This window comes from Corella eumyota, chromosome 3 (genome assembly GCF_963082875.1).
Source record: "Corella eumyota chromosome 3, kaCorEumy4.1, whole genome shotgun sequence".
NCBI lineage: Eukaryota > Metazoa > Chordata > Ascidiacea > Phlebobranchia > Corellidae > Corella > Corella eumyota.
The window spans coordinates 8946632-8965230 of NC_137492.1; the positions used below are offsets into that span (position 1 = coordinate 8946632).

At 30.6% G+C, this 18599-nt stretch overlaps 3 protein-coding genes across 6 annotated transcripts; 1 reads left to right on the forward strand and 2 right to left on the reverse strand.

The window, feature by feature from the left end:
- The first annotated feature begins 625 nt into the window (after positions 1 to 625).
- LOC145746281 (RRP15-like protein) lies at positions 626 to 2288 on the forward strand. Its single transcript, XM_082564532.1, has 4 exons — positions 626 to 911; positions 1021 to 1115; positions 1468 to 1636; positions 1804 to 2288. Exons 1-4 carry the CDS (start codon positions 699 to 701, stop codon positions 1915 to 1917), a joined length of 591 nt encoding a protein of 196 aa, XP_082420658.1. The 5' UTR covers positions 626 to 698; the 3' UTR covers positions 1918 to 2288.
- On the reverse strand, positions 1830 to 10716 carry LOC145746280 (uncharacterized). 4 transcript variants are annotated; one of them, XM_082564530.1, is made up of 19 exons: positions 10349 to 10712; positions 10087 to 10143; positions 9493 to 9770; positions 8172 to 8216; positions 7327 to 8071; positions 6511 to 6570; positions 6189 to 6317; positions 6024 to 6107; positions 5827 to 5937; positions 5642 to 5671; positions 5390 to 5486; positions 5164 to 5231; positions 5000 to 5028; positions 4848 to 4915; positions 4634 to 4727; positions 4025 to 4187; positions 3508 to 3589; positions 3363 to 3421; positions 1830 to 2906 (listed from the first exon to the last, which is right to left on the reverse strand). In XM_082564530.1, the coding sequence occupies exons 3-19, from the start codon at positions 9493 to 9495 to the stop codon at positions 2875 to 2877; spliced, it is 1899 nt and encodes a 632-aa protein (XP_082420656.1). In that variant the 5' UTR covers positions 9496 to 9770; positions 10087 to 10143; positions 10349 to 10712; the 3' UTR covers positions 1830 to 2874. The 4 variants fall into 4 exon arrangements, with proteins under 4 accessions (XP_082420656.1, XP_082420655.1, XP_082420654.1 ...); XM_082564529.1 differs by having other exon boundaries at positions 10087 to 10712; XM_082564528.1 differs by having other exon boundaries at positions 9493 to 10712.
- A 137-nt stretch (positions 10717 to 10853) lies between these two features.
- On the reverse strand, positions 10854 to 13684 carry LOC145746283 (small ribosomal subunit protein uS5). Its single transcript, XM_082564533.1, has 6 exons — positions 13604 to 13684; positions 13291 to 13435; positions 12873 to 13070; positions 12192 to 12365; positions 11692 to 11851; positions 10854 to 11413 (listed from the first exon to the last, which is right to left on the reverse strand). The coding sequence occupies exons 2-6, from the start codon at positions 13432 to 13434 to the stop codon at positions 11250 to 11252; spliced, it is 840 nt and encodes a 279-aa protein (XP_082420659.1). The 5' UTR covers position 13435; positions 13604 to 13684; the 3' UTR covers positions 10854 to 11249.
- Between the last annotated feature and the right edge of the window lie 4915 nt (positions 13685 to 18599).

An 18599-nucleotide genomic window follows, 5' to 3' on the forward strand; every position in this document is an offset into this window, starting at 1 on the left:
TAAATTATTTCTAACTATCCGAATACCCACTAACAGACTAATCATAAATAGACGTAAAATAAAATTAATATTTTACTGAAACAAATAAACACAGGAGTGGCTGACAAAACAAAGGGCCATTAATATAATATAAGCATTCATCATTTCGTCTAACTTTTAAATAAATTTTCACTAATTATAACTAAGAACCATCTGACCAAGCGAAAAATAAAATCGTTACTTATTAGGCTTATCACCACTAAAAAATTAAAAATCTATAAAAAATTCTAACCTCTCGGTTAGTCAATACACCTCATAATAAAGCTAGTTTAAATTTCATTGACTTGATATATGTGGCAGACGAAGCGGCGATCTCCTAATTTACTTTTTCGCACTAGATTTTTTCTTTTATTAAAAAAAAAAGATCGAACAGCTGTTTTACCCAAAATTTAATTATAACACTAACTCAATTTTTTAAATATAACTTTTTAATTTACAATAATTAATAGAAAATTTTTTATTTTATTTTTTTTTAAATATAGCGTTTAATAAAAATAAATGTTTTTTTAAAGACATTAAAAATACGTGACTTTTAATATATCAGTACGCGTTATAACTTCTCCTCAAAAAAGAAAACAAATGTAACACGTGTTTTCTTTTTTGTTTGATCTCCTTAATACTAATTAAGCTGCATATATTTAATTCAATTTCAAATAACTATGACAGTTTCTCAAGAGAAAGAAACAGCAACTGTAGAAAGCCCAGCAAATATGGAAGAGCCCTCTAATAACGCCGGCTGGGCAGATGCAATGACAAAGGTTTTGTCAAAACAAATTGCAACCGATAAAGTTGAAAATGTAATTCTAGCAAAAACGAAAATAATTAATGACGAAGTTGATGAATCCGAAGAAAAAAAGAAGCGCCGAAAACGAGTAAACTTATATTTTTTTTATTTTAAAGTTAGTAATATTTTGGCAGAGTATAATAAAAGAGCAAAAAAATTGAAAAAAATGTTAAGCAGTTAATAATATATCTACGCAGTTAGTAAAAAAGAGAAAATGGGAGAACATGAACTACATTCAACCAAATGTGTTGGACAAAGATCATGAACGGCAACTACAGAAAATATCTACAAGGTAATCAGCAATATTTTCAATATTTAAATTTAATTGAAAATACTATTTTGTATTTAATTATTTGGGAACATAAATAGCGTGGAAAGGCCAACTTCTAAACCCAAACATAATTAATGCTAGTTACCTTTACCCAGTCTCAAGTTAACTGTGGCAGTTAAGGATATTTTTGCTTACAATTGCCCAATAATTAATTTGCCGATTGTTTTGACTCAGTTGAAGTTTATACAATTCACAGATTGTACTAAGAATGCTACAGCAAAAGGCAGTAGGAATTGAACCAAGGACCTCAATTAGTCAAGTCTAGTATTAAATTTATTAACTTATTTTTAATTATTAACTGAATATTTTACAGGGGTGTAATCCAGTTATTTAATACGGTTAAAAAGCACCAAAAAGATATCGAAGAAAAACTACAAACTGCAAAAACTGAAGGCAAAAAAGAGAAAGTAATGAAAGGAGTGGACAAGGGAAAATTCCTCGATATGTTAAATGATAAAAAATCAAAGAAATCAAAATCTCAAGTAATATTGTAATTTTTTTTTTATTTAATGTGTTGACATAATACAATGATATGCATTTTTATGCAGACATCAAACATGTTTTCAAATAATTAAAAGTTAGATAAATAAACATAACATCAAGTTAGCCAAACCATGTTAAATCTAAAAAAAACACCTGAACTTTTCAGAAACAGGAATTACCAGAAACGAAAGAACCCGCTTGGAAAGTTTTGCGAGATGACTTTATGCTCGGAAATAACATGAAAGACTGGGATAGAAAATCCGACGAAGAAACAGAATAAATATATACAAAATCCCAAATTTATATAAATTAACATAAATTGGGGAGAAAAAATAACTAATGCCGGGTATTAGGCTTCATAACAGGATTGTGATTTTTTTGTTTAAATTTTTAGTTTTTAAAAAACTCGCTTGGATTTTTGTGATCCCTATTATGGCCCCTGTCTTAATATATTAATATTTAGTGCCTATCACCAAAATACCTTTACTATATGATCAAATGAATTGGCCAGATTCTAATTGGGTTAGGGTTTATAGACATTTGATACATATTTTATAGCTAACCCCTTTTTTATAAAAAAAACTGTGTGATTTACTAGAGGGTTTAATTGCATTACTACAGTTTTATTGCAATAAAATAAACAAAATTACAAAATCGTTAAAAATTTTAAAATTGTTGAATACAGTCTATAGCTGCCTTGATTAAAACTGCAAAGGTTTATATGATGATTAATTAAACTAGATAGTATATTAGCCGGTGCTGATCGTTGCACATTAAACACTTATTATATGTATGTACAAATTTAATGCATTTTATTTAGAATGGTTAACCCTTTTTTTTCTATTAATTAAATTTGCATAAAATATGGATCTTAGTAAACGAAAGAAGTAAAAATTTATGTTTTAAGTATGTCCAATTTATAAGCCTTTAAATAACAAAATGCCGTTTGTGGCGCGCGGGCATACGCAAGTTGGGAGTTGCAATCATATTACCATAAAAAAACTCAGCCAGTTATGCGAGCAATTGGCTAGTATAAGTGAGTATACTTACAATCTTTATACAAGCTTATAAGTAATATGTTCATTTATGTGCACGAATTATGCCTTCAATATTAATTTCAAAATAAAATACATGAAAGAAAAACAATATACATAAAAGTTCATTTAAAATATATTTTTAACACTTATTGCTAATAGTATATCTTAATATAAAACAAATCATAGTAGAAATCACCTAATTATACTTCCTCATAGACATCTTCTTCTTCAGCTGTAAAATTAATAAACTATTTTAAAAACAAAACAAATATACATCAGGTTTTTAGAGACACCAATGTTAAATTTGATTATTCGGAGATGTGTAAAATGTTTACATACAAAATGATATTATGCGGAAACCAGTAAATCGTGGGATAAATGAACTTAACAATTTTGTTGTTTTTTTGGCTTTTTATAAACTTAGACCAGCAGCGTATGGTGAAGCGTTTAGAATATTCAGCTATTAGGTAATAACCATGTCGTAGCGACCTTAAGTAAAGGCTATAAACGGTAGTAACTCTTGCCATGCCAAAAACCGATCAACAAGTTAATTATCTGGCTATATGTTCAATAATATTCAAAACTGTAAAAGGCAACTCAGGAATTATTATGTGTTTAAGCCCTAAAGCCAGTCTTTTTCGTCGAAAATGAAGACCAATAAAAAAAGTTGTGGATTATCTATTTTTACCTGTTTCATCGTAAATAGCATCTTGGTCAATTGGAGGCGGCGCAAAACTACCAGGATACCTTAAAAAACAAAATTATTAATAACGTTGGGCAATTCATTACGCCAACAATCTAAAGTATATTGATTTAAAACAAATAATTCTCACGGATTGGTTTGACGGATGCTTTGCATCTGATTTTTCATTCGGTTGGTATTAATGTCAATGTTATCCGATTCTACATATCCATCTGTTAATCGAACTTTTTGTTTAATTTTCTTTTGCATAAGCACCTTAACTGGGCTATTTAATTTGGTATTTGCCAATATTACCGAAAATAATTTGACTAAAGGACATATTCCTAAAAACCAAATTAAAAAACGATATTTCACCGAAATTCAGGTAAACTATTTTTTTTAATTTTAGGGCATTTTCTAGAAAAGGTCAAGAGTAAAGTTATCGGGTACTTGGTTTTCGGGTAAACGTCTATTCGGTAAAACACTTTTCGGTAATAGGGCAGTAATCTTATACTGTATATTGCAGTATTAAGTACTTATGCAAGTTTATTGTTAAAATTTTAAGAAAACTTAAGCATGAAAGAATATTTGCTGATAGTTGTATCGCATTATTTTAAAATACATCATAATTAAATCACTAAATTTGTAGAAGAAAATATATAACTCACATTTTCCTTCTGTATTTCGCACCAGCCATTTTCCTTTGGGATTATCGACCATTCTTATAATTTCAATTGTTTGTTGTTTTTGTACTGCCAAATCTTTTCCACTTCCCTTTGCATTTTCCTTTACCACGCCCTCAAATTCAACTCTAATCTCTCCTTCTTTAATCTAAACAATATTAATACAATAAGTTAACATAAATATGCACTTTTTTGGTATCTTTATTGTAGATGTGAAAAGGGCAACTTTGTTGTTTAAATATGGAGTAACATTGTTTACCCTGACCCAGTCTCGAATTGCTGTTAGCTGTTTGAAAAAATATTAATTATTATTACTTGATAACTAATCTACTGATTGATTTTGAGATCGGCAGGAGTTCGTTCGTACTGGTTTTAGCATCCTTAGACGCTACGGCATGGAAGCGGTGGTAATCGAACAGTTGATCACTTTGTATGAAGTTTTAAAATTGTACTTACTATTATACGAAGTTTTAAATACAAAGTTTTAAAATTGACCTTACTCTTCGAAATTGAAATAAAAGGGTGTGCACTGTAACAACATATACATCTTTACATAACTCATTTTTAGTGTTAAATCAAAACTGTTCTACTAACACTAAATTTCTTTCTCATTTCCTTTTCTTTTTTCTTCTTTTCCTTGTTTCGTTTTTCGTCTTCCTTTGCCCTTTTATCAGCCTGCGCCTTTTCTCTGCAACATTTATTTAAAAATTTATAACAAAAAACATTAAATATGAAAATCATTAAAAAAACGAAAAACATTAAAAGATTTTTATTATGTTTATAGTTATACCCTATTTTTAGGACTTACTCTTTCTGTTTTTCGGCCTTGAATTTCATATATGTTTCGACGTCTTCGTACAGTTCACTGTCTTCTTCCTACAATAAAGCATAAAGTAAAAAAAATGTGGATACCTTAGTTTAAAAATCAAAAACAAGTTAATTCTGAGCAAAAATAATCACCGGTATAGGGTCTTGAGACTGCTGACCACCTAAAAATAAAACATTTTTTGGAGATTTTGTTTTAGGTCAATTATCTATTCAATAAAATGGTTTTTGAAAAAATGACAGTAATCAGCTCTTAAAACTCTAACACCTTTAAACTAAGAAGTAAGTTATTAACTTACCAAAATTGTTGTCAGTTTCAGGTGCTGTTTCATCATAAAGCCCGTCGTCTTCGTCATCCCACGTCGGTCTGTGACGTCATAATAGAAAAAAGAAGTCGTGAGATAACAAAATTTTAATAACAAAGTAAACTTTGATCTTTTTAACTTGCAAGTTGTTTACAGCATTATCACGTCGGAAAATACAATTATATTTTTTTTTAATTTATTAATTTTCATGTTTACTTACATTGCGTCTGCTGTCGGCGTTCTAGAAAGTTGTCGTTTATTATTAGTTGGTGGTAGAGGAGGTGGAGCGGCAACGTCTGTATCGTCATAAAGATCATCTAACCCCAAACAAAAAGTTCGAAAAAGATTTTAGCCTACGAAATTCTTAAACAAAGGGTATAATACTACAGTTTTAAGGTACTTCTTTAAAAACATATATATAATTACTTTAATGTTTATATCTTTTACGTTTAATAACAAAAAACAGACTCACCTCCCTGTGATATTGGAAGTGGTGAATGACCTAAACAAAATATATGAATTATAAAAAATTTAAATATCAGGAAATACAAATACCCCGAACGCTAATCATTCTTAAAAAAAACTTTCTTTAAACAGTGTTTTAGCAAATTTTTTATTCTAGTAGTTTACTGGCAAACCTACATTTGTTAATCATACCTGATGATGGAATTTGACTTCTTCCTGGAAGAGGAGGGGGTAAACTGGATCCCGGAGGAGGAGGGGGCAACTCATTTTTGTGGGGGTAGGCGGGTAAAGGGGGTGCTCCCCCTAAAGCAAAAATTATAAGTTTAAAATTAGTTATCGATACGTTTGTCTAAATTTGATTCAAAAAAATTTTTAATTTTTTTGAATACCTGAGTTAGGACTAGGTAAGGGTTTTTGGTGTCTAGATCCGGATGGTAATTTCGAGACAGATTCGTGAGATAAAACCCAAGAAGCTGCAAAAAATAAATATAAATAAAAAATCGAAAAATTTTTAAATAATAACTTAAAGGTAACTTTTTTTGTAATTTTTTTACATTGAACTTGCACAAATCCAGGTCTGTTCGGTTTAACCGGTGCAGGTTGTCGAAATAAATGATCGGGAATTGTCTTTCGCTGCGGCGGTAAATTCATTGAATTTGGTAGCGGTGGTACTGGCTTCGAACCTATTTTATTTAAGTGATATTAGTTATAAAACCATTACTTACCTTTGGCAATTGTACCTAAGGTGTAATTTAAAATGTCATTTTTGCCATTGAATTTTTAGCAACAAAGAAACATTTTTAAAAACATTAAGTAATGAAACCTACAGTGACCTATAAAAACTTTTCAGATTTAATTAAGCAGTTTAATACTAACCTGGGGATGGAGGTTTATGATGAAGAAACGATGATTTATTTGCTGTCGGTGGGGGCTTACCTAAAAAATTGTTATGTCAGTAAGTTTATTTTAATATCAATAACCTACAATAACGCTTGGTGAACAATTTGCATGTCCAATTTATATCTACAAAATAAATAAAGGTGCCGATTGTGGTGCACTGGTAAACTATAAATGTTAGTTTTGACCATATTACGACAAAAAAAATGCCGACTGGAGGACAGAATGGGCAAGTGCTTAACAACAAAACATGAAAAAATATTCTAAACACAGGAATATTCACACACCAACAGTATTAGTACACTGCCTTAAATACATCTAAGCTAAATTTAATTTGCAATTTGCGACTTAATAGTTTTTACTATGTACAAAAGCGTCAATAAAATGTATTTAACAAACAAACAGGCGTTTATTTCTACATTCTTTATATCAAACTCAGTAACGCTGCGCTGAAACAAGAACTAAGCTCCTTATTAAGGAACATTTAAAGGCGGATAATGGATATTATATTTATATATACTCATATGAATAGCAAAATATCACAAACGGCATAGGCGCATTAAGTTTACAGTTATCGAAAATATGAAGGCGTATATAGTTACTTAAAGTAATACCGTCGTTTTAACATTTTAAGATGCTTGGCAGTTTGAAGTGAGTTGTTACATTAATTCACATCCGTAATATTAGTATTTTCATTAAATATTCATAGAATTTGACAAACCGAAAAATTAAACATAACGACTGTAGAGTTTTTGATTTTACGTTAAGTAAAAAATGCAATGCAGCAAAACTAACCTATTGGCAGTGGTGGCCCCTCGGGATTGACGTTAAACGAATTGATTCGCGGCCTATCCCCATTTGGTGGTCCTTTATTTTGACTTAAAAACGAATTTGACCGCGAATTTGTACCACTGGATGAAGAGGAGTTACTTCTCGACACCTCGTTGCTTATTCGCCAGGGTGGTTCCTTTTTTCCTGTCCGCCAAGAGGGGCTATCGTTGCTTTTACTATCTTCGACCGGACTTGGAAAGGAATGTGATGTTGATGCGGTACTAAATGGCGCTTGTTTGTTTTTTTCCTGATCTTGTTTTCGTAACCAGGGCGGTGCATTGTCACCAGTGTTATCAGGCTTTGGTTTCTCCCATGGTTTTGAAGCAGGACTTGGTTTAAATTCTGTAGTTTCATTAATAACAATAGGTTTAGGTCTAGCCCAAGCGGGTTTTGAAGGCGGAGTAGGTTCCTCCGGTTTGTCAACTGTTTTTTCCAACACTACTGGTGGTTTACTAGTGGTATTGGGGACAATCGGTTTTGGTTTTTGCCATGCTGGTTTAGGTGGTGTCTCCTGTGGCTTTTCCCATGGTTTGTTAACTGGTCCGTTGGATGTATCGTTGGTTTTCCATGATGGTTTATTAACACTTGTGTTGTTGTTTACCCCGGACCCACTTTCCTTTTTTGCTCTATTTTTTTGTAGTTCAAGTTTCCATGCGGGAACGTTTGTATTTTGATCATTTGACTTCGAATGCAAAAACGAGTTCGAGTTCTAAACATTAACAAAAACATGATCAAGCTAATTAATTTTTTAAACTTATTATATTATTAATTTTATCAAGTTACAAAACAAAGAAATCAGCGAGTCTTACCGAAGCTGGCTGCCCATACATCTTGGCTAAATCATTAACGTTAGGCTAAAAAAACATAACAGAAATGTTAAACTTAAAATAATCTACATTTTTTATTACTGACTGCATCGCAGCTTTACTTGAATAAATAATCTAACTATCAGTTACACTAATTTTAAAAGGGGGTGTACATAAAATGCTATACACATTTTATATACATTGAGTAGTGGCAATCTGCTGTGAAACCACACAAACAATAGGTAATTACGCCATTCCCCGCATTTTATGCCATTAATATATCTTTATAATAACTAAAAGTGTAAAACTAGAGTGTATAATACTCCATATAATGATCATTTATCTATAAAAATGTCTAAAATCCAATTTTTGCTCTTCAAAACATAACTCATAACATTACTTTTTCTTTTATGTATTACACGCAGTATTGATTAAGCTTACAGCGGAACAAGGAAATAAAGTGACGTCATAATAAGCCATTACACATGATGACTAAACAACCGAAGTTTCTGTGTTGCAAACACTTAAACTTTTAAAAATAACAACGAATTCAATTTGTTCGGGGTTAGATAAATAAACCGAGTAAAACAATTTTACTTTAGTGTAATATATTATGTGGGGCTATTTGGTTGTGTATTGTTTTATTAAATATTAATTCGATTATTGGCACAATTTTAAATTTACCTAAAAACACATGGGCCAATAGTCAAATCGTTTTAGAAAAAAATATAAAAATAATGTTTAATAAGTGCAAATAAACTTTTATATTAAGATCAAAAAATCCCTTAATGTTAAAGAAAGTGAAGGCCGAAATTAAAATATATAAATCAATAAGGTATGGCTTAAATACACTTTCGTTTTAAAATCCCGGCGCATTTTCAGTGGATATTTACGATATATTTATTAATCATTTATTAAAAGAGGAGAGCAATGGCCTTGTTGTAATATTAACACCGTTTATGGTCAAAAAGTGACCGTTTTAATAAATAAAAGCTTTATTTTTTATAATTTTATACAGTCCACAACTAGCAAATTTCGAACCGAATTTGGCAAAAATTTAATTTTAAATTGCTTAGTTTTTATGTTACTATAATATTTTGAGTTGACGAATAATAGACTTGGTTGATTAAAACTAATATATGCAACCCATTAATTTGCGCTTTATAGTCTTAATAATTATTTTAATAAAATTTAGTACTGCCTGTTAAATACCTCTTTGTATTATGTTTTTTTTACAATGGCTGTTTGTAAATGCACCTAATTAAGGCTATGGCCTATAATCTACACGCGTGAATAGCTTAATAATATCCAAATAAACACTTACCATATTTCTTCGATTTCTTTTTTCTAATTATTTTATGAACACTTGGCTTGTATTAATTGACTCTCGTTGTAGCCTATATGAACAGTAAGGTTCTAAGGTCTAGTGTTGCGAAATGTTGGTTTGATTAATAACCAAGTACAGGCGATGTACACAAAAAGGTGAACAAAAAAATCAAATTTATTGCTAAGACAATAAACAACTGCGCTTCACAGCAAACTGCGTGATATGTTTTTCCCTGCTTGCTAGTTCAACGTGATGGTTGGGTGACTTTATGCTTACTGTAATATTTCATTCATGTTAATTATTAACCATGTTCAGACGATCCATGCACTGGAGTTAACAATACTAAAACTTTATTACTTTTACTACAAACCAAATTGCTATAAAAAAATTGTGATATGCTTAACTGGACTTAACTATTTTTTATGAGTAATTACTGAATAATATTAAATCCATTTTGTTTAGTATTGATTCTCTTTTTTTAAATTTAAATAGTCTTTCTTTAAATAAGGTTTGTGTACTTTGGGCAACAACTTCTCTCTATAGAGGCGAAATTTTAATACACTTAATTATTGGTTACATTAATTTTCTTACTTTTTGTAACAGAAATCGCACTTTGCTAACATGACATACCTCACGATGAGGTATACGCTAAAACAACATAAACAAAATTATATTTATAGTTTACAAACCATAGTGATTAATAGAATATAAATAAATTGTTAACTAAAGACACATTTTGCATATAAAATCAAAACAAGTCAGCCACCATCTACGAATATATGTTTTTATTACATTTTTAACAAATAAATAGGTCACTAACTTGTTCTTTACTATAATATCTATAATTACCCACTTCATAGTCCAAAAAATTCCAAGCTTTAGGCAAATAAATTTGTATACGTTTTACTAATAGCAAAAAACAGCTAAAATGTGATACCTATTACCTGTGTAACTTATTTTTTTTATAAATTGCTAATAATGTAATTTAGCAACATCTAATGGTCCACAGTACATACTACTGAGTATATAAAACTTTGTTGTCAGATTTATGACCTTTTTTGATGGTTCGAAAGTAAAAGTGAGTGGAAACAAGGAGAATTTGCCCACGCAGCAGGCAATCCGAAGTTACGCTTGGTTAACCCATGAATCAGTAAAAATAGGCTTACAAAACAAGTATGCAAGGAAGTAATCAAGCATAAATTACATGTTAAAATCCGAGCTTACACTTCCAAGAGTTTCACGGTTTCATAAACTTAGAAACGCTGATAAAAAAACATCAAAAATATGAACTGTTTGATTTAACTGGATTTTACAGGCCCTTGTTAACAACTTTTTTTATAAATATAAATTACAAATGATGAGTTTGTCATTTTGTATTTTGCTGTAACCACTTACCAAGAAAGAATAGTACAGAACATAGTCGGTTAGGCAACTTAAAAGAAACGCGACACAAAATCGTTCGTCAGTTCGTTAAGTTCGGTATTCACATAAAGGAAACTTAAAACAAGAAAGCAAAGAACTGGCACCATTTGATAAAACATTAAAACTTAAGTTCGCCTTTTTCACAACTACTGTATAGTGAAGAACTAAGAAATTGTAATAAAAAATAGTTAATACTACAAAAAATAACAAAGACATTCTCAAAAAAGTTTTTTTTTTTAACTTCTCGTCACCTTCGGAAACTTGACATGTACTCTGGTACGCCATGACCTTAAAATGTCGGCGCCATTAAGCCATGCCATCCGTTTCTTTTTTTAGTACTTTTTGACTTCTTGCCGTTGAACCCCTGAGCTTGTGTGGGTCTTGGCAAGGTGGTCAGTGTACTCTTGGTAAGGAGTTTTCATGAGTGGTTGGTCACGCCACAAGTCTGGAGTAAGGTAGCTGTAAGTCTTGGAGATCGCATTAAAAGTTGCCTTTGCTGCAAAATAAAAATATAATCTATATATAAAGGGGCTTAGTAGTATATGTATACATTTTTTAACTTATACAGGTAGTACATGTTAGTTGCAACTATATTACAACAAACAAAAAACTGTAGGACAGACAAAAGGTATAAAAAGACAACAAAAAATTGAGCAAAATTGTTACTAAACTACAGGCCTTTTATTCGCCAAACTTAAAATAAGTTGATAAAGACCAGACCAAACAAACAAATGTAAAAATCCCTTTTTAACAGACTTTTGGAAAAATAATTACCAAAATTTCCAAGTGTAGCAGTTTGTCCACGTGCTGCAGTGTAGCAATCCTCAAGTCCAGCCATAGACAGAAGTTTCTTGGGCACTGGAGCGGAGACGATGCCAGTACCACGAGGTGCTGGGATAAGCCTCACATGAACACTACCACATTTACCATGAACCTTAAAAAGATGAAAAAATTGTTTGCATTGAGTAAGAAAAATAGGGCACCAATATGTGGACAATTTCCAATATATATGAATTTTTTTTTAAATAATTACCCATATAAACCTATATAGTATACAGGATCAAGTAAAAATTTAATGGGTTAGGGTATAAATCCTTTATTATACAGGTACCCATTTGATCCTATTTATACAGATATCCATGAATAAATTGGTATTACATAACAGTGTAAAATATGTTTTAAAAAATAGGTGAAAACAAAAAAAAACGATTTGATTTTATTGTTGTATAAAATTTAGGCTTGCATATAGCAATAGTTAATAAAAACCATGGTACCTTGCATGGGACAGTATGGGGTTTACCGATCTTATTACCCCAATATCCACGTCTGATTGGAATAAGTGAAAGTTTTGCCAAGATAATAGCACCACGAATTGCAGTTGCTACTTCCTTAGAACATTTTACACCTAAACCAACATGTCCGTTCGAATCTCCTACTGCTACGAATGCCTAAAATTAAAAGAACTTAGTTTTACAATAATAAAAAACTTAAACTACTAAAAATATACACTATATATAATATTTTAGATATATAATGGGAATATAACTTTAAAATATATACTACTAAAAATTATTTGTAAATTTTATATATATATTCAATTTCTACTACATAAATTGCAAAAAAAATGGTCAAAAAGCAATTTTCAAAACAATATTTTTAAAGCATTCATATGCAACATAGTAGTTAAAACACCTAGACTTCACAAAAAAAGGTTATAGGTTTAATTTCAACTGCATCTAGCAGTCTTAAATAACGTACTATAAACAATATTTGCCCGAATCAATTAGAAAATCAAACATCTGTGTATTCTAATCTTTTAAAGGCAACTTGATATCAAGTTTGTGTAACAAACATTACTGTATATTTAGGTCAGTAGTCAACCCTCCCAAAACAAGGAAAAAATACTTTAAAAAAATTGCTTACCATAAAAAACATATGCGAGTATTTTAAATCACCTTAAAACGTGTACGCTGTCCGGCTCTGGTCTGTTTCTGGACAGGCATAATTTTAAGAACCTCATCCTTTAACAACGTTCCAATGAAAAAGTCGATAATCTCACACTCCTTGATAGGGAGAGAGAAAAGATAAATCTCCTCCAGAGATTTGATTTTTCCGTCTTTTACCAAACGTCCAAGTTTGGTCACTGGAGTCCACTGTTAAAGTTGAACATAACATTCAAAAATAATTTTTACTTGGTAAAAATTCAATACCACAAAACATATTAGCAACATTAAAATAATACACCTAAGCATGCAGTGCAATAAAGTTATATATAACTTGCAATAAATACAGAGTTAAGACTCTAAATGCTGTAGATATACCCATTCTAACAAACAAAAATTAAATAACAAAGTGTAAACAAAAAATGCTTACGGTTTTTTCATCGTCCTTTCCCCTGCCTCTACCTCTGCCGCGACCACGACCCCTTCCTCTACCTCGTCCCCTCCCTCGGTCGCCAAAACCTCCTCGAAATCCTCCGCGAGTTCCTGATCCACCGGCTGGTGCTGCGTCCGCCATACTTAAAAAAAATTAAAAGTAACAAAAAAATTAGTATACGGTCTTACGCTCCACCGAATGCACTTAAAATGTACAAATAAAGTTACGACTACAACTTAATGATGCAATTATTTAAATAAAATTATTAAAAGGTTTGATTATAACAGATAAACAAAATTTATACACTTACTTTGTTGTGGTGATGATTGAAAAGATGGTAAAAATGTATGTACAGCAATACGTGTGGAAGTCACGTGGTTATTTCAGAAAAGCATTTTTTATTTATCCCCAAATTTTAAAAATGTGTAAATTTAAACTAAACAATACTTTTCGTGCCTGTATCAAATTATTAAAACAAAACTACATAAAAATTATTTTTTGTTATTTAAGTATTAAAAAACTGCATGTTTATTTGTTTTCGACGTGCATTTTTTAACATCTACTCGAAATGCCAGCAGTGTTTTTATAAATTTTTAACCTAATGATTTTGAATGTTTCATAACCTATAAATTTGATTTTTGGTTAAGCAAAAATACTTTTAGAATAAAAATAGAAAATCTACTTAAAAACAGTGCGTAGAAGTTAAAGAAATTAGATCATGACCAAATGTGGCAAGGATGATTACAGGCTGTTGTTACACCTGCATCTAATGACCGATAAAAAAGTTTTTGAACTATTAACAATATATTTAAAAAAAAGATTCATTCTTGCTTAAATTTTAATATTAAACCAGTTTGCATTTATTTAGATCACCAAATCGAGTTTAAGTAAAAAATATAACATGTTTTATTTTTTTTAAAACAATATATATCCGTGAAAGAAACTTTCACAAATTTTATAATAACAGTTTTTTAATTATAGTTTAAAATTATAATTTGATTATTTTAAGTAGGTTGTTAGTTTTATTATTGTAAAAGTTTTTTTTATTTTAAAAATAAACTTTTGTTATTTGTTGCATAGATATCATTTTTTTGTATTAATATTTAAACATTAAAATATAGCTTTTAAATTTGATCAATTGTATTATATTCTAGTAAGTAAAAGTATATTTAACAAATTATATTTTGTTAGTTTATTAAATTTAAATGCAGCTTTAATTATTAAAATTAAGTCTAAATATTTACAAGTTTGTTTAAAATCAATATTAAATATTAAAATATTTAAAGACAATATTTAAAAATTATCAAACTATTTTAAACCTTATTAATTTTTCTAGTTAAATATATATTTAAATGTAAGCAGCTTATATTACTAATTAGCCTAACATTGGGGCTATTTTTAGAGCACTTTCATAAATAAATTTATAAAAAGAGACCTCCTGGACCCTTTTGTTTGAAATTGTTTTCGTAAACCATCGGGAGAAGGAGGGAAAAGAGTGGGAGGATGTTTATTCTCTTTCTTTCTCCTTGTTTATTTTTGCAAACACTATATTGTGTGTGCCGAATGTCTGGCTGGTTTAAACATAACGCCCTTTCCCATAATGTTAGGTGCAGGCGAGATGTTTATTTTGCGTCCGCGTGGCTTTCATTGACATGCGGGCCCGTACTTTAGCTCTCCGATATAACCACGCACACACATACAAGCGCAAACACACGCACCAAACATTAAGGCTGGCCGAGTCGAAAAGGTTTATGTTTCTTTACCGTCGTTTATTGTTGTTGGGTAGACTCATTCTGTACACATTAGAAAAAAAGAGGTAAGGAAAAGTTTGTGTTTGACGACCCTACGAGCGCATCCAGTTATACGAGGCTGTCGTTAAAGAATTATTACTCATCGCCGTCGGGAAGTCAAGTTTGAAGAAAAACTCAATTTATCCTCAATTATTAAAGTAAGTTTTGCTTCATTTTTAAGTGTGTTAGCAATATTTAACTTGAGTAATAATGTACATGTGCATGATTATTAACTGTTTGTTTTACCATAAGATCTTGCGTAAAGTGAAAAGTTTGAACGAATGGTTTTAAAATGCCACGTGGTCACATAACTTTTTTATTTTGTTTACTTCGTTCAACTAGCTAGCCTCTTAAATAACTTGATTTAATCAAAATACGTGGGGGCGAAAGTTGTGATGAATATAGATTTGCTTTAAATGTATTCGCAAAGATGTTAGTGTATAAAAGAAAACACTTTTTACAAGTTAAGTTTGACGATTCCCAGATCGTCTCTCTTTCGTTGTAAAAACAAATCTGTTTCCATGAAGTCTGCGATAAGGAAAACAAACGCATAAACATAGAGGGGGGGGGAAAACCTGTAGGTTTTCATTTCACACGGAACGCTTTAACATTTGTTTCTCACAGCCTGATTATAGATTGTTTATTCAATCCCGCCTTAATCGAGCGCAAGAATTTCGTTACAAACGAATATTATCGTACGATGTTGCATCAGAAACGAGGACCTCTCTAAATTGGAACACCGTAGCGATAATATGTTTGTGTTCGGTTAAAATTTAACTTTGATTTGCTTATTCTAAAAGGCCCGCTAAGCGTTGTTTGTTTTCCGCTGGATCCCGTTTTATTATCTCTATCACGTCGCGGCCCTTGTCATACAAATAACAATTTACGATGCCTGTTGTTATGGCTATAAGTCGAGCGGACTGGATCAAACCGGTTTTCGCGATGCCCCAAACCGGACTTGCCCGTTAAATAAACAAAAATATTTGTGGCTCATAAATAAGCAACTCATTAAGGCAACAAGCGGCAGTACATGCTTACGCAATTCATTCGTAAATATTAATATATTAAAGTTATAAAATGTAAAGAAAATGGAGTATTTAAATAATTGATAATTAACAAGCAAACAATTATTGATTTAATTCTACAGTGGTAGTTCACATGCTTTTTTTTGTTTGAACTTTTAATTGTTTCGTGCTAACAATAATTTTTTAGTGTATAAAAAAATTAAGTATTTTTGCTTAAAATTTTACATTTTACGCCAGCCAGGGGTGGCGCTGCTGCGCAGTTTAATACCAAAAATGAAAATCGGAAATTGACTTGCATCTACTTACAACCTTACATTTTTTTACATATGTAACGAATCATTTAACTTTCTATATACAGTAAATATTTCTAAAATGTTATAATAAATAAAAAATGGTGTGCTTGACTATAAAGTAACTTTAAATATTAACTATAAAAAATAATAAAAAATTATGTAACATATTTCTCTATATTGTTGGTTTGTTTATCTAGTTTGTTGACACAGTTCCAACGTTTTGTTTACGTTGTTTACTCACTTTGTTTATTATTATTTTAATTTTTCTTGTCAATCAAAACAAAAAAGCTGTTGTCAAAACAAGCAACCTTTTTTCTTCACATATAATTTAATTTTTTGTGTTTTTTTTTGTTAGATTTAGACTGTGTGCATTATGGAAGTTGTGAAAACAACCCCTAAAACTTCAACTCAACACGAAGGTAATTAAAATGGTGGCCTATGATCAACTATTATACAATTTGCTTAATATAACCTTATGTCTTTTGGGTTTGTTTTTGTTGTAGCCTTAATTGTTATTTTGTGCAACGAGTACAGTTATAAATAATATCTTTGTTGTTTACATTATAAATAATTGACAGCAATTAAGCCAGCTGACGTGTGGGTTCTTAATTTGAATATCAGAATTGTTTATATTAAGAAACTACAGCATTATTCTAACTGAAAAAAAAAACGTGCCAATAAGCGGTAAACTTCGGCAAAAACAACTTAATTTGCTAAAAAAATTTGGCACAATTTTGTTTTAAAATCATTAATATTAATATGTGATATAAACGATAGCGGCATATTTAGAATATTTTTACTAAAATTTGCACAGTCATTGGCGATTAAAGATTTGTATGCAAAAATATTTGGTAATAGATATTTTCATTTCTCCTGTTCTCACACAACGCCTGGTATTTTCTGTTGTGTATATTATGATTAACCCAAATAATGTTGTGTAATATTAACAAACACTAAAAGGAATTGGGTGAGACGGGTGTAACTTTAGTCATAGTTAACAGAGGTTTTTCTATAATCTCATTGTGATTTTAAATGCGCATTTAGACCGTGATGTCATATATCCATACACCACAATCAACAACGTTAATAATAGATTAACAAAAGTCTAACGTACAGTCATGAAAAATCACAACCAATTTGCGTAAACCTAATCGTTTATTTATAACATCAACACAAAAATAGATTTAACTGTTGTTAAGCGTACATCACAAGGTATATACAGGTGTGTGGGTGATTTTAAGCAATCGCTTGCAGTTTAGTTTTCTCGCATAAGGAGAGTGTGAAAACAGTCACGTGACCACGCGTACCCACGCGGTCGGCCCGATGACAAGCAGACATCAGATTGTGTTTAATGTAAACGCGCTGTTGCCGTTAAAACAACAAGAAATTTCCGACGCCCTCCGCGCCGGAGAAGGATCTGCAGGTTCCTGAGTTTTGGAATGCGTGGCGCTTCAACGCTGACAAAAGCCAAACCAGTTTGCAGGAACTGTAAACATTGCAGACAAGTAATGCGTTTAAAGTTGTGTTACATTTTTGGCACGCCACAGAAAATATTTAAAGTTATCTGTTCGACTGTAGATTGTGAGATTGAACCGATTTTTAATCAAATTTATACAAATTTTATTCGACTCTGTTTATAATACAAAAAGTAACAAAAACTCTTAAAGTAAAATTTTAATAATTAAATCATATGCTTTTAAACATTTTTGTTAAATTAGGTTAAAATAGATAATTAGGATTATTTATCAAATGATTTTGCTGTTAGCTCTGAAATTTCGATTTCCGCGAAATTAAAGAAGAAAACATATTCTACTTTCTAAGGCTTATTAACAATTGCAAATAACATTTGGGCCTACTATGACAATCCAAAATATTTTTTTTAATTAATTAGGTTTCACGTTTTTCGTTTTTATTTTAATTCTGGAGTATATTTATATTTTTTTTCACATACAAGATTTAATTATGTCCTGTTAATTGTGTTCACCGCGATAAAAAAGGCAATGTATATCATAATAGCAATAAAAACATAAAAATTGCAACAAAATATTTGTATAATTATTGTTATGTTTTAATAACAACGACAATTTAATGACGTTTTTCAAGTAATTTGATTAGAAAAACGTTACAATCTAGAAAGAGAACCTGTGCAGGAAAAAGGCAAAACGAGAGAAGATTGTGTGACGTAACCTCATCGTAAA